The 16,946-nt window shown below is 43.6% G+C and overlaps 1 protein-coding gene and 1 long non-coding RNA gene across 8 annotated transcripts in view; one reads left to right on the top strand and one right to left on the bottom strand.

The window, feature by feature from the left end:
* IQSEC1 (IQ motif and Sec7 domain ArfGEF 1) overlaps positions 1–16,946 on the bottom strand; it is an 893,482-nt gene that overhangs the window by 288,360 nt on the left and 588,176 nt on the right. The window contains exon 1 of one of the 6 annotated variants that reach the window (XM_073574278.1): positions 2,396–2,772. The exons of the other annotated variants lie outside the window; for them this stretch is intronic. Coding sequence (XP_073430379.1) covers positions 2,396–2,472 — 77 coding nt within the window. The 5' untranslated portion in view covers positions 2,473–2,772. Of the gene's footprint in view, positions 1–2,395; positions 2,773–16,946 lie in introns of those variants that run through there. 6 annotated transcript variants of the gene reach the window in all.
* The window catches only part of LOC141088274 (uncharacterized), a 37,649-nt gene continuing 27,582 nt past the window's right edge, over positions 6,880–16,946 (top strand). The window contains exons 1-2 of one of the 2 annotated variants that reach the window (XR_012231879.1): positions 6,880–7,891; positions 8,022–8,111. This is a non-coding gene — a long non-coding RNA (uncharacterized lncRNA). Of the gene's footprint in view, positions 8,112–16,946 lie in introns of both variants that reach the window. The other variant, XR_012231878.1, reaches the window with a different exon arrangement.

Raw genomic sequence — 16,946 nt, forward strand, 5'->3', positions numbered from 1 at the left:
CAATGGACGCACCTGTGCTCACGAAAAAATGGCCTTTAAATCTAAAAAAATAAAAATATTGGCTATACCGTAGTCACTTTTATTTATTTATTTTACTTTTTATACAACTTTCATTTTTTCTCAGAATTTTTTAGAGAGATAGAGAAATATTATTTTGTGTTTTTGTCTTTTATTAGTAATCCTTTCGATTCTTTGGCGTTTTATCCGAAACCCAGCATGCGCTTGATCTGGAATTTTTATAAGATATTTTCCAAATTCCTTTTCTTTAGAAATAAAAATAAAAAAACGCATGTGTGCATAAAACGGAAAGCCACATGAAACGCTTGTAATAAAGACGTGCATGACAAATCAATGCACTTTTCTACAGCAAAAAAATAAATAAATATGGTGGACATTGACTTAAAAGCTGCGATTGATACAACGATTCTAAACTAAAGCCCGCTAGAGGAAAGTGCGCACACCTCTTACTGAGATTTGTCATCTTGGGCAATCTGTGCAACAAAAACTAAAATATACACAGTCTACAAGAGTCTACAAGATGATGCAGAATTCCACTATAAGGCCACGTTCACACGGTCAGTATTTGGTCAGTATTTAACATCAGTAATTGTAAGCCAAAACCAGGAACAATCAGAGGAAAAGTAATAGAAACACGTCACCACTTCTGTATTCATCACCCACTCCTGGTTTTGGATTACAGATACTGATGAACGAATGTGCTGGGATAAGGTGTTATTTTCAAGCTAACTGACTTCGGCATGCTTGAAAAAATATGCTCGAGTCCCTGTGTTAGGCAATCCCTGCATGTGTTGTGGCTGTCGAACAGCCTCGAGACATGCAGCCATGGGGACTCAAACTTATTTTTCGATCACGCCAAAGACACTCTTTTAGCATCCGAGCATGCTCAGATAACACTTTATCGCAGCACATTCGCTCACCAGTAGTTACAAGCACTGGGGCAAAATACTGACCAAATACTGAAAATGTGAACATGGCATAAGAAAATCAATTTATATATTATAAATCCTAGTAAATTCATCAGGCTGCAGCACAACTCTCTCTTCTACAAAGCTTTGATGCCTTTTTTTTTGTAACTGTTTTGCACAAAAAAGTTGATATAAAGAAGAGAATCATTTGTCTTTTCCTTTCTATGTTTCCATCTTTTTAGATCCAGTTCTAGATTTCGCTAAAAAAAACTGCATCAAAAAGTGCATGTGAGAGTGTAGCCTTGATCACACGGAGCGCATGTGATGCATTTTGTCTTCGCCTATTTTTGTGCAGCGTTTTACAATGGCAGCAAAATAAACGACGTTCCCAAAATTTCGTGCCCATGTTGCGCACTTTTTCCTTACGTCTTTTGACCCGCGGCGTGTTTTTTCAAGACGCGACATGTCGATTCTTTCAGTATATTCGTGCTGTTTTTGCTCCTATTGAGCTCAATGAGGGTTTTTTTTTTTTTAAAAAAAGGGCAATTGAAAATTTTCATGCATTTTTGCGCCATACAAAACCTGCATAAAAATCTATAAAAAAAAAAATGTGCATAATCTACGCCGCGTCCTTCCTGCCAATATTTTGCTACGCTGTGTGAACATATCTTGGCTGCATTTCTGTGTTTCACGTTCTGCGATTTTCCGACTGACTGCAACTCTCCTGACCTGAACTCAATAGCCTCATAAATGAGATTGTAGAGTTGGGGGTCAGACCGTGAAACATCCACATGTGAATGCAGCCCTAAGCCAGGTATATAGGGACCAAGTGGAGATTATTACACGGCTGCTGGGAAGTCAACAGGTGACGCCACATATTCTACGTGTTATCACACATTGAAGTTCCCAGGCTAAAATTAGTTTGGAGAGAGCGAGCGACTCTTCTCCGCTGAACCCCTAATCCTTGGGCAGGTTAACCAAGCAAAGAAATGGAAGAAAGGAGGAATGTCTGTTAATCTTATTGTGTGGACGGTGGGTGTGTAATCTGCTGATATCTGCCGATATAAAGGATGTGGCGCTGCTCATGAATATGAATGCCTCTGCCTTTATACAGGGGGCTCCCTCCTCCTCTGCTCGCCATCAATCACAAAGATGCTTTGTCACAGGAGCTGAAGCTGAGGTTCCTCCAGATTAACTATGTATTAGCCAATGGCCGATATCTCCATCTTGTCTCGGACCGGTACCCCTTGATCTCGCTGCTTAAGACGACGACATAATATAGGGTTGATACTGAGAAAAGTATGGGGAATATCCCCCAAGACGATGACGACGATGCACGTAAAGGGCTAATACATCACCGAGTGCACACACGGAATGTATCGGCTAGAATTCTAAAGATAAATATTGACGTTATGAATTTCTTATATTTGGCAAACAAACCATTTCCAACATTCCGTATCACGTCGTACCTCTTATACAGCCCGTGGAGGGGTTGAAGACACAGAAACTGCCAATAATCCAGACAAAAAGCTTTTAACTTCATCATCTTGATAGCGAGGGGTAAAGAGTGCCTAGATGGCACCGTCCGAAACCAGGAGGTGCCTCGCTGCACATTGGCGCAGATGCATGGCAAAATTCGGCATCCTCAAAAAGTAGCAAACTCCAGAAAGATGGGGTAAGAGAAGAACAACGTCTCCGGATGACTGCTCCGACCTCTTCATATTCCTGGGAGTTCTCGAAATCTTCGTCAAGGAGAAGACACTAATCCATACAGATTTTGATCATCCTCAAAAGGAAATTTTTTTTTCCTTGCTAATCCCCAGGCAAAAGATTTCCAAAAAGAAAAAAAATCACCTACAAAATCCTCTTTGTGGGAAAAAAAAAAAATCAGCAGGACGGCTCACTTTGCTGTCACCGGACACGTCCAGTCCATTGTAACAGAACATGTGAGAGCGTAACAAAAAAGAAATGTCGCCGCACGCCCTCCCCCTGCCTTAAAATAATGTATTCTTATCTTATTCCCAGCACACGTTGCCAGTCAGGTCCGTGTGAACAGCTAATCATAAGAACCACATGCTGCACAGAGGGACAGGCTCCCAGCCAGAGATGGGGGGCCCTGGGATTGGCCCTCCTTGGTTTCTACGGAAACAGGAACACATTGATGACAGCCGAAAAAAAGGTCCTTGGATGACAGCCTTCCCTGCCATTTCAGGGGGGGATAATGTCTGTGTAACATGCAGTACAAGACCCTCATAGAGACCCCTCTGCACAAAGCCAAGGTTGGGAGGGGCCGGTTACACAAATGATGTAAAACAATGAAACAAAAAAAAAAGGGATTCTCGATCAAACACAGCAAATAAAAAGAAAAATGCAAATAAAGACAAAATAATCAAAGAATATTCCAAAAATAAATCAATATGTTACAAATTAATTAAAAGTGATCCAACAATTTTTAGTTTTTATTCTGTTTTACACAGGCAAAGGGTAACATGAAAGAGAACAGGAGAATTGCTGTAACAACGCAAGTATAATGGCAGTGTAGGAGAAACAGACATTTATAGTGGTCCTTGGGAATGGTGGGGTCTCACATTAGGGTCTACATTTTTTTTTTAGGAGAATGAGGGGCATATAATCCCAGTTACTTCTCAGGACAAGGTCGCACGTTCCTAGCACGCTCCATTGTAGTGTTTGGATAATGAGAGACAAGAGGGAGCATGAGGCCCTTGTTCTTCTACCTCGGGGGGCACCCACCTATCGGAAATTAATTACATATTCTAAGGATTAAACAAAAATGTTTATCAGTAGAGGACGCCTTTATTGAGAGTTTCCATTACATCTTTTTAAGGCATCATTTAGACCGCTGTTTGGCACGTACATGTTGCATATGGGGTTTTTTTCACAGATACCACCATGAATAAACCACCGCTTTATAATCAATGGTGCTGTTCACATATCTGTGTTTTTACATAGACCGTGGGTCCGTGCAAAAAGTCACGGAGACATGTCCGTTTTTTGAGATGACAAGGGCCAATATAAGTATACTAGCTATCAACCTGTTCTACGCCCGGGTGGCGGGCATTTTTAATCGTACATGGTCTCCCATCCTGGTATGTGCTGCACCCCTCATCCCTATCCTGGTATGTATGGTACCCTCACCCCCCAATCCTGTTATGCATGGTCCTATCACCCCCCAATCCTGGTTTGAATGGTCCCCCTCACCCCTATTAAACTACACACATTAAAAAAAAAACATTTATACTCACCTTTCTTCCCCGTGTCCAGCGCTGTCCTGATCTGGGCGTGTTGTGGTGCCGGACTGGGCGCCTGCGCAGACCTCGCTTTCCGCCGCCATGTGCTTGAAGACACACTGCAGTGTGTCTCCAAGAAAATGGCGGCGGTAAGCGCGGACTGCGCGGACGCCGATTCATGTCTGCAGTGGGCGTGTTGTGGTGCAGGACTCGGCGCCTGCACATTCCTCACTTTCCGCCGCCATTCTGTTATCCTGGTATGCATGGTCCTCTCACCCCCCAATCCTGGTATGCATTGTGCTCTCACCCACCTATCCTAGTATGCATGGTCCCCTCACCCATCTATCCTGGAATGCATGGTCCTCTCACCCCCCAATCCTGGTATGCATGGTCCTCTCACCCCCCAATCCTGGTATGCATGGTTCTCTCACCCCTCAATCCTGGTATGCATGGTCCCCTCACCCCCCAATCCTGGTATGCATGGTCCCCTCACCCCCCAATCCTGGTATGCATGGTTCTCTCACCCCTCAATCCTGGTATGCATAGTCCCCTCACCCCCCAATCCTGGTATACATGGTCCTCTCACCCCCCAATCCTGGTATACATGGTCCTCTCACCCCCCAATCCTGGTATGCATGGTCCCCTCACCCCCCAATCCTGGTATGCATGGTCCCCTCACCCCCCAATCCTGGTATGCATGGTCCCCTCACCCCCCAATCCTGGTATGCATGGTCCCCTCACCCCCCAATCCTGGTATGCATGGTCCCCTCACCCCCCCAATCCTGGTATGCATGGTCCCCTAACCCCCCAATCCTGGTATGCATGGTCCTCTCACCCCCCCAATCCTGGTATGCATGGTCCCCTCACCCCCTATCCTGGTATGCATGGTCCCCTCACCCACCAATCCTGATATGAATGGTCCCCCTCACCCCTATTAAACTATACACACATTAAAAAACCCCATTTATACTCACCTTTCTTCCCCGTGTCCAGCGCTGTCCTGTTTTGGGCTTATTGTGGTGCTGGACTGGGCGCCTGCGCAGGCCTCGGTTTCCGCCGCCATGTTCTTGAAGACACACTGCAGTGTGTCTCCAAGAAAATGGCGGCGGTAAGAGCAGACTGCGCAGACGCCGATTCATGTCTGCAGTGGGCGTGTTGTGACAGACTCGGCGCCTGCGCAGTCCTCGCTTTCCGCTGCCACTTTGTTGAAGACACACTGCAGTGTGTCTTCTACAAAATGGCAGCGATACGCGCGGACTGCGCAGGCGCCAATTCCGGCGCCATACCCCGCCCTCTCCTGACGTCCCATGAAGGCGCAAGACCCCGTGGCAACAGCAACACCGGCTCGGTAAGGTGCTGCAGAGATCGCGGTATGCGTTCAGTGCTTACGCATACCGCGATCTCTTGGGGGTCTGCGTCACTCTGTGGGGGGATGCGTCACTCTGTCTGGAGCAAGACTGCGCAGGCGCGTCGCACTTGCACAGTCTATAGAGGCTTCAGACAGAGTGACGCTTAGCCCGTTATATTACCGATGGGTCCGAGAAAAACACAGCACACAAAAGGCAAGTGTACAAGTTTGAGTGCCGTCTGCGTTTAACATTGCAAAGTATAGGAGAAGCTTTGTCATTTATTTGTGTATTTATCCATCCGTGAAAAACAACGATGACCACACTGATGGTAAAAACAGACACACTGATGGTAAAAATGGACACACGATTACATACTGATGGTAAAAACGGACACAATGACCAAACACTGATGACACACTGATTGTAAAAAATGGACGCATAGACCAAATATTAGTGCACAACACTGATGACACACGGATGATAAAAATGCAAACACCAATGACACACTGATAGTAAAAACTGACACACGGATGACACACTGTTTGTAAGAATGGAACCACAGATGACACACTGATGGTAAAATAACGGACAGACGGATGACACACTGATGGTAAAATAACGGACAGACGGATGACACACTGATGGTAAGAACGGACACATGATGACACTCTGATGGTAAAAATGAACACGCGGTGACACACTGATGATATCAATACCATTTTCTTACATGCACGTGTGAATGATGACTTAGGGCAAGCTTGGAGACATCATCATGAAAGCCATAATTATCGTATTTTTCAGACTATAAGACGCATCGGATAAGACGCACCTCAAATCTTCAGAAGAAAAATGGGGGAAAAAATTAATGTGTCAAATGGGGGTCTGTCTTACAGTCCTGAATTCAGCTTACCCTGGAGGGATCAGCAGCTCTGGTGGAGCGGAGTCACAGGGGGTGTTTAGTGGTTCTTCGATATGACCCAGGCTGGTGTGGCAGGTTAGGCGGTGCTCGGTGGTGCGGGGGCTCCGCCGACATTTTGTGAAAGCCCAGAGCCCCCGCACATCCATTGCTGCGATGCAGTGGTCTCTGGGAAATCCCATCCCAAGGCTGGTGTGGCAGGCTTGGCGGTGCTGGTGACATTTTGTGAATGCCCTGAGCTCGCGCACTTCCATTGCCTCAATGCTGTGGCCTCCAGGAAAATGGTCGCAGAAGGCGGCGCATGCACAGATTGAGATCTCGGCAACAAGATCTTGTCTCCCGTCCTGAGATCTTGTTGCCAAGATCTCAATCTGCGCATGCGCCGCCTCTGGCGGCCATTCTCCCGGAGGCCACAGCATTGAGGTAATGGAAGTGCGCGGGCTTAGGGCTTTCACAAAATTTCGCTGGAGCCCCCCGAGACACTGAACACCGCCGAGCCTGCCGCATCGGGATGGGAGTGAGATTATTGCCATGCAGTGTCGGACCACAGGAAGAATCGCTCGACTGCTGCTGTGATCTCGCTAATATAGTCGGAATATACCGTAATTAAGTACGGTATATTCCGACCATAAGACGCACCCCCTGTTCTCCCACAAATTTTGGGGGGAAAAAGTGCATCTTATAGTCCGAAAAATATGGTACAACTTCCACAAAAGTCTTCATCTTTTCATATTCCTTACTTAGAAATATCTACTATGGTGAATACTTACTGATGAAATTCTATCTTAGCAGAGGAAGGCAATGTCACCATTCAGAAGTCAGGAAAAGCTGGGTGTTAGCTTTCACCCAGCTTTCCCATAAGCGGGTATAACTAATAGATGGCTGAATATAAATATTAGCTGTTTGACAAGCAAAGACAATTCTAAAAGACTTAAAGGGGTCGTCCTGCACTGCAAAGAAATATAATTAGGGCATGGTTGTTTTTAAAGGTGTAAACGAAGGCATATTCACCTTCTAGTACCCCTTGGGGTACCCTAGAGGGTGCTCTGGAAGCAATATATGCTTCATTTGGAAGTCAACAGGATGTGATTGGCTGCAGCGGTCCGTTTTACTTCCAGATGGAGCAGACATCGCTTACATTTCTGCAGCTATTACTTAAATTATTTTACTTGTGTTTTTTCATTTCCAGTAGAAATTCCTGCTGCTGATGAGCGGCACGGCTTCCATACATCTCTATGAAGATTTCTCGGTAACAAGAATGTGATTTTCCGAAATACTCCTTTAAAACCCTTCATCTAGTTCTACTCATTAAATGGTGAAAGATTTTCTCCATATAAAAGATGATTCTGACTTCAGGACATTTATTGCTAACGCGGTTGTGGTTGCATCTGAGCAGCAGGGACGGGTTTCCGGGCATCAGAAAACATTGGGCAGAATTCAATGAAGACGAAAGTACGATCCCTGATAAATGGACCTATATCAGTCATTAATTAATTTTCTTTATTTTACCCGAACACTGAAATTACAGTCTTTGTTGGGCAATTTCTTACAATCTATTCTTCCCTGTTATCATATTTTTCAGATACAGTCTGCGGTGACGGTATGGAAAAGCTGTCCGGGAAAATGCTGCTCATCCGAATACATGCATATTTATGAATGATACTGTAACTAGGTAATTACTGAGCAAAATGTGAGCATGGGCGGCCATTAGCCTACGATAATGACAGTGAGAAATATAAGCTCACCGCCGGACACATTTATCAACCGAAAAGTGGCGTTATGTGGATTAATGAAATGATGCAAGTGGGATTCGCTGCGTGTCCTAAAAATATACATGTATGGCATCGGGAAGAGTGACTGCAGACGTGTGAATAAACCCAGTGTGCGCTGTCAGGATTCTCCATGCCCGTATTGGGAGCGCGTGAGTACAAGTATCCGACTTGCATACATTTATTTATTTTACTCATTTACTGCGCTTTACATAAATTATTGGCACATGTGATCACATGCTGACTAGACATGTGCGGCCCCGCTCAATACAAGTGAATTAAGTCTAGTCGGCATGTGACTGCATTTATGAAAATTGCATACTTGTGGTCAGATGACCAGCCCAGAGAATCTTGACAGCGCACACTGTGCCCACAGTGAGGATTCTCAAGTCTGCAGTCACTACATGTGACTGCAGACTTGAGCCCCAAACCTGGACAACCCCTTAAAGTCATCCCTTAAACCAACTTTGTGTTAGTGTTCCTTTCATGGTAGAAAGATCTCACCTGCCTCCTGCAAGAATAAAAATACTCATTTCCAGATGATTCTGTATAAAAACACTGATTTGATTAATAAAATTGACCTTGTAGAGTCCAACGATCCACAGGAAGGTGCTCATTCTGCTTTCTCATTTTCCTAAAAGACCAGTGACATTAATATGGGCAACCAGCAGAAGTAAAGGGCAGTAAAATGTGATGAACAAATAGGAATCAAACATTTTATTTTGTTTAGTATATTTTTTGATGTAGAGGTAAATTATTGTCCGATAAATTCATTTTTTAACAGTACTGTATAGAACTCATTATATGCACAACCCTAGAAATGGCATTTACTTAGTCGTCTGACATCCAAATTTAATCCATTGTCATGAAAGAAGCATAGCCAGAAAATCACGCGCGTCGGTGCCAAGGAAGGATGCCAGCTTCTCATTCTCCTCTTGCCAGTGTGTATAAATGTAGGGCTAGGGCAGAAAATGAAAGGTTTGTCCCAAGAATGGAAAACCTAGCAATAACTCAGAATTGGCTTCCATTTTTGTAAACCTGGTCTGGTGTAAGTGATCTTAGTAATGCTGGGAGCTGCGGGGGGACAAGCTCCTCTGCTATGTCCTTTCCAGCCTGATGCAAAGTAAAGTATACATCTCTCTTGTAGAGTGGGATCTCTAATTTACCCTTCATGACCATCTTCTACATTCTCCTGATTTATGTCAAACAAAAAAAAAAGTGATTATTAACACCCAGATGTCGCAAATGCCTTCAAATCTTAAGTAATCCCTGTCAATAATCAATAGAAGCAAATAGTAAGTGCCATGTGGCTCACAGTAATGTCAGAGAGTAATCTATCAGCCCAAAAACATACTGGACATCTGCGTCTGAGCGACATAAAAGGTCTCGATTGCAAAAAATAGAAATAGTAGAGAGAATAAATGGAGGTAGCACTCCGAACATAAAGGGCAACGTTATAGAACTTTAATGGCTCATGTGGCGACATTTCAGTTTATAAGATGAACCTTTCTCAATCATTGTACCAAGTGCACAAATCGCATATTTAAAGGTGCATTAATTACATAAAAGATCATCATTAACATTGTAATCCTCATAATACATCTGTAGTACTCGATAAACAAACAGGTGAACAAATCATAATATACCGATCCATCGTGCATCATCTGCATAAAAATATAGAACAATATATGGATAAAAGTTTAAAAAAAGTGCATAAACTGCTGATAGTGATGCTCATGTGCATGAATAACTAGGATGGATGGCTCTGTACTGTAACCATCATGTCCCACATACTGCCAAGATGGGTGTTCTAAAAATCCCACTGGTATGTCAATATCCTTATCGGGTTTAGTTTTCTTCTCGTCTATTTATCTATCTGTCTAGAGATAGTAAAAGAAAAGCAGCGGTTTTCATGCAAAAATGGATGAAAAGCCCCAAAAGTTATCACCTAAACCTTTTTTATACAATATCCAAAAAATGGGGGCAGAACAGCAAAGTGAAATGCTGCCCCGAGGGTTTGGGATTTGTATCTTATATCCATGTCATAAATTTATCATATAATCTATCTGTCTATTATCTATCTGTCTGTCTATGTATCGCACATCTATTTATTATCTATCTATCTATCATCTATCTATCTATTTATCTATCTATCTATCTATCATCTATTTACAGTATCTATCTATCATCTATCTATCTATCATCTATTTATCTATCTATCTATCTATCATCTATTTACAGTATCTATCTATCATCTATCTATCTATCATCTATTTATCTATCTATCGATCTATCTAATATCTATCTTCTATCTATATATCATCTATTTATCTATCTAATATCTCTCTATCTATCATCTATTTATCTATCCTTCTATCTATCTATCATCTATTTATCTATCTATCTAATATCTCTCTATCTATCATCTATTTATCTATCCTTCTATCTATCTATCATCTATTTATCTATCTATCTAATATCTATCCATCCATCCATCCCAGATTGCCCTTGATCGTAGTTTTCTATATTGATTGGAATAGAGCACAGACATGTTTCAGGGGTCAGAGGTCTCCATAATAATTGTGTTCTGGAACACTTTACAATTAGGCAGAAGATTGGAAAGTTCTCATTATAGGAGTATTGAGAAGTACAGTCCCTCTTTGGCCCGGCTCCCCATCTGTTCCCTTTTTCTTTTGATTTATGTTGATGTGGAATAGTAAAAAGCTTCAACTAATAGCTGAATGTGATGAGCCTGATAAAGTCTCCTTAGCGGATCCTGGAGTGAGCCTCGCTGTACGTCACATACACAGCACACACTGATCGTTTATACTGCTGGGCGGTAATTTATCGATATAGAGGCTAATGAGTCAATTCCAGCCTTTCTCGCCCCAATCTCTGTTTCATTGCTATTAGAAGTTCTTCCTTCTTCTACAATCTCTGCCTCCAATTTCTATTTAATGAGATTCTGAGGGAGAAGATCAGGACCTTAATGTCACAATTCCTCGATCCAATGATTTCATCATCAAGCTACAAAACGTGAAATATTCCTCTGTCCTCTAATACCTGATTATAAAGGTCAAGGAATCGCATTCCCTAACGCAGCGTTTGCTGGGGTGTTTATAGCAGATATTAAGGGACGAATTACTGAGGTCTGAGGACATCCCACCAAGCCATTCTCTATATAGGATATGATCTATACCAGGGGACCCCAACCACCATCCGCGGCCCAGGACCAGGCCGTTGCAGTTCTGTTGCCAGTCCGCGGAGCCACGGCTCAGAATGCTGAACACAAGGGGAGCCGGCGGCTGTAGCACTGTAGTGACAGCTGCAACCGCCGGCTTCTATAAGACATCGATATTCACCCTCAGTTCCTGCATCCCTGTCGGGCGCGGCAGCTTCATCCAGTGCTGAGCGGTCACATAGTACCGCTCATTAAGGTCATGAATATGGATGTGACTCCACTCCCATAGGCGTGGCGTCCATATTCATGACCTTAATGAGCGGTACTACGTGACCGCTCCGCATAGGAAGAACCTGACGCACCAGGATAGAGATACAGGGAAGTTCAGAGACGGTGTGAGAGTAAGTATGATGGGGAGGACGGGGGGAGCCCAGCCATGCATACAAGGGTGGGAGCGTAGCCATGTATACAAGGGTGGGAGCGGAGCCATGTATACTAGGGTGGGAGCGGAGCCATGTATACAAGGGTGGGAGCGGAGCCATGTATACAAGAGTTGGAGAAGAGCCATGCATACAAGGGTGGGAGCAGAGCCATGCATACAAGGGTGGGAGCAGAGCCATGCATACAAGGGTGGGAGCGGAGCCATGCATACAAGGGTGGGAGCGGAGTCATGTATATAAGGGTGGGAACGGAGCCATGCATACAAGGTTGGAAGCGGAGCCATGTATATAAGGGTGTCGCTGTCTCCCATCACCCCTAGATGGGACCGTCTTGTTGCAGGAAAACAAGCCCAGTGCTCCCACTGATACAGGGAAACAAGTCCGGTGCTCCCACTCATTCAAAACCTATGGTGAGTTGAGTCACATTCACATTATAAATGTTATAATTAAATGATAAGTATGCACTACTAAACTACAACCCGTCTATAGCCCCGCCCCCTTATGACCAAAGCCCCACCCCTGCCACACCTCCATCCCCGCCCTGCCGGGCCCTGGAAGAATGGTCTTGCTTGAGCCGGTCCCTGGTGCAAAAAAGGTTGGGGACCACTGATCTATACGATGTCCTGATAAAACTAGCAGGGCATGCAACAGTGACTCCTCATAGCTATTCCTTATTAGGGTCCCACGTGTAAATGTCTATGAAGACCGACGCTCACGTATGTTGCAATTAACTCTTGACTTTATTCCATTGAAGTTTCAACCCATCAATCCATGTGATGCGTTTCGGCCTCTGTCCTGAAGCCTTTTTCAAACATTTTTCTACATTTTTCAGATGATGTTGGGTTGGGACTCCCCTATAAACATTAAATGCTTAACGAGTCCTGATGAAATTAATATTTTTGTCCGACTTTATTCTAATGTTGAAAGGGAGTCTGTCAGCACAAAATGACTGTTCAAACGAAGCACATGCGCTTGGTGCACCCATGGCATGGCCGCTCATTTCAGTGAAACTTCCCATCTACTTGTTTTTATCAGTCTTTGTGCTTATCTGGGTGCTGTAAAGTCAGAGCTGTCAATCAAGAAAGAGGAGATCAAACATATAAATGGAAAACAAGCAGATGAGAAGGTGCACTCAACTACCCAGTCAGGCCCAGGGTGCACCGAGCGCCTGTGCCTGGTTTGAACAGTCTTTTTATGTTGACAGAGTCCCCTAAGCAGTTTCAGACAAGCAGACTAAAAGCCCTACGTCAGCTGGACATACACATCAGATCACTGTCAGCCAAACCACTTCATTGTACCCAGGAACACTCGGCTCCCATTGGCATACTACTATGGCAATGGCTTAATCGCCACAAGCAAAGGGATCAACTTCTGAAATTCTACAGGATGGATCCTTATTTCACCATCATCTGTCAGAAGAGAGTCAGGAGACCCCCATATCAATTAGATAGTTGACCAACTTTTATCTAATGTGTTAGGAGGCCTTTAAGATAAGCTAGGGTCCCACCAGCGTATTTTCGCTCATCTGAGAAAATTGGGACGATTATGCTAATGAAAACCTGATCAAAGTGTGATCCAATTCTCTCGGATGACGAGAAGATGGTGAAAAAAATGTCTCCATCTTCTCCATTCTGTCAGTCCATGAAAATCAGCACTCAGAGGTTATCAGAGTGAAGACCTATGTTTTCCGCAGACTTATTGACTTGCACGGCCAAGTCCGGTAAAATAAATGGATCCAAATCGGGCATGCTGCGATTTTCGGATATGTGCACGGCCCCATAGAAAAACATTGGTCCAAGCCCGTTCTGATATTTTGTCGAATGGTACTCGGACTGAAAATACGGCCGTCTACATGAGCCCTTAGTCTGGTTCATAACGAATTGGTCAACAAGGCGATATGTAGCTTCCATTTCATGCTTCAAATCAGAGCTAGACCAGATTTTAATTTTTGGAATCCTTAGGAATTCCTGATTACCGGACAGTCTAAACAGACGAACAAACAAAATGCTCATTTGTTGGGTGACATGTTTTTTTTAAATCAATGTTAAAAAATAAGTTCTCAGCAGCACATTGTCCTGTGTAAACAGCACATGTGCTGCCGATAACATTGTGCTCTCTATGCACAAAACAATCTTTTTAGCGATCGTTCTGTGCACAGTGCTTGTGTGAACAGGACGTTACAGGAGTTCTCCAGTCCAAATCGATACATCTGCAGTCACTCTGTCTGACTGCAGACTTATAAATCCCCCCTGAACTCACAGAGCACACTAAGAGGATTCGCCAGTTTGTGACCCGGGACTGGAGGGTATGTATGAGTTATACATACCCCCTGCCAGTGGGAGTGGCCTTGCTTCCATAGACAAGTATGGAGCGAGGCGGCGCCGTTTAGTCGACCACGACCACTGGCCTGCAGCGTCACCAGACGGGGAGTGGCCTCATTCCATACACTTGTAGCCACGACCACCAGACAGCCTCTGGCGAATCCCTGCAGTACACAGTGCGTGCTCTGGGCGGATTCATAAGACTTATCGGCTGACTTTTAGCAGCCCTTATATATATATATATATATATACACACACAGTATCCATAAATATAAAAGCACCAACACAAATGCCGAGGTAAAACAGATGAAAAAAAAATGGTGTTTACATAAGAATATAATAGGCATCTAACTCAGATGTGAAGCTAATTACTATGGAGGAGGACTGCAACAAAAATCCAGCACTGAACCGAACACATATAATTAGGGTGGAAATCCGGCAAAACACTGATTATTTTAATGGAAACATTTAAAGAGATCCCCCCGTCCCCCGCCTTGGTTGTGCCGCCACTGTAATTTTGGCCTCCTTTACACACAGTCTTCCGTGTAGAAATGAAAGCACTTTAACGTCTCCTTCGCATTTTGAAGTCCGGGACGGTTATTGTTAAGCTGCGGGTGAATTAGCTGCCAGTCACTAATACTTAGCAGTAATCTGCCAGTGCGGGAATGCAAATGAAGACTTTTGTCAGCAGCCGCCGTGGAGTTTATACATTTCTCATTTCCTTCAAACAACTCAATAAAAAAGCATTAAGCTTCATCTCACGATCCGAGACAAAATGAATCAAAGTCTTTGAAAAAAAAAAAAAGATATTGGGCTGCTACCTATTTTGTTTGAGGATTTACAAGACAGATTCTCTTTCTGCTAGATGTCTATCGCTCTGCAATAAATCGCACTCGTATAACGGAAGATAAGGCGCGGCGGCCGCTCTGCTTAACTTAATGGAGTTGCCAAATCAGCAATCGAGAATAAACATAAAACATAACTTTTAATAATGAGTGTAAAAGCTACCAAAGATAGTAGTGCAAGTAAAACACTAAATCAGGAACCACAAAAAATAAAGGAAGTAACTGTATTAATCTTTATAACAGATTACTACCAATATGTACATGTGGCTATTCCAAGTCCAAATTCTTGAGGGATTGGACCAGAAAAACTTGGACTAAATCAATGCAAAAGACCAAGTAAAATATGAACAGTTTCCTTATCAGAGGAACTAAAGGCCTCTACCCTGTAAAGGTTATCAAGGAATATGCCTATTCATGTATATAACAAAGACATAAAAACCATCAACAAAAGAAAAGGAATGATCTCACCACATGAAGATGGAGGATGTCCAGGATCAGATGTCCCATCAGAGTCATATCAGGTCAGGAAGAAGGGAAATTCACCCTATACAAGCCCTGTTAGAACTACAACTGACACCCATGACTCCCGCCCTAACAAGGGCAGTCCACATCTAATCCCTGTAAACCAGAAGCCCTACAAAGTCCCTGTGCATCCCGACGCGTTTCGTCAATAAATGACTCTTCAGGGGACATATTAGCACAAACTGGGCATCATCACAGAGTATACAGGCTGCCTCCCAGGATAAAAATGGAGTGAGGCAGACTAATGAGAAGGGCGCTTAAATAAACTGCCAATCAACTAGAACACATCCACCTGAGATGACTTGGAACGCACGCCGTCCACCATTGGTCCCTGTGGGACGCAGGCACATGATGAGTGTATCAGTGGAAAACGCCCACCCTCCAAACCATGCAATAGTGCATAAACGCCGGCGTATCCTGCGGCAAGCGCCGCCCTATTTCCGGTTGCGTCATACTGCCCAAAAGCAAAATGGCCGCCACACTTCCGGTCATGCGCACTCGTCGGTGCCAGCAAACAAGATGGCCGCCACACTTCCGGTCATGCACACTCATGTTAAAGCAGCGCCAACTGAAAGGAAGTAAAGCATGCGACAAAGGTCGCAAAATGCTGCTGGAAGGCAATATCGTCATGCGCGCTTAACACAGTCAATAAGCTTGATATTATAAGCGAATAGACAGATCATAAATCTCCAAAGGCCTCAAACACCAGAATAATTACAGAAAATAGAGGCACAAAGAGAAAATTACCAGAATCAAAATAAAGCAAGATGGAAAATGACAAAAATTCAAACTCAGAATAAAAGGTAGCAAAAACAAGTAAAAAACAGGGTATTTTGCAGTATATACAAAAGAAATATAAAACACATATATCAAACCCTAGATATAGCAGCCAAAATTGAGTAGATCATTAAGCCCTCTTGGGGTCATAGTATTCAAACAGAAGATCCATTTAGTCTCTTTTTGTAGAATGATGCGATCCCAATTACCACCTCTTGGTGGTTTTTTTACCCTTTCAATCCCCACAAATTGAATAGAATTAACATTCCCTCCTTGGCACAGATTGATATGACGTGAAATAGGGGTATCTCTCTTGTGGATAATATCTCCAATGTGTTCCCCAATTCGACGTTTGAATTCTCTAATGGTTTTACCCACATATTCTATGCCACATAAACAGGTGGCCTTATAAATGACTCCCTTGCTGCTACAGTTAATAAATTCCCTAATTTGATATATCTGTCCTGTAACATTACTGGTAAAACCAGCACCAGGAGAAATATGGGAACAAGCAACGCAGTGGCCACATCTGAAGCAACCATTCACATTAGAGGGCAACCAAGTGGTACGGGAAGGTCTGGTGAAATGACTGTTGACAAGCCGATCCCTTAAGGAACGGCCTTTCTTATATGTGATTAAAGGTCGTGTCGAG

Source organism: Dendrobates tinctorius, unplaced genomic scaffold (genome assembly GCF_039654945.1).
Source record: "Dendrobates tinctorius isolate UK_male_01 unplaced genomic scaffold, ASM3965494v1 ptg000038l, whole genome shotgun sequence".
Classification (NCBI taxonomy): domain Eukaryota; kingdom Metazoa; phylum Chordata; class Amphibia; order Anura; family Dendrobatidae; genus Dendrobates; species Dendrobates tinctorius.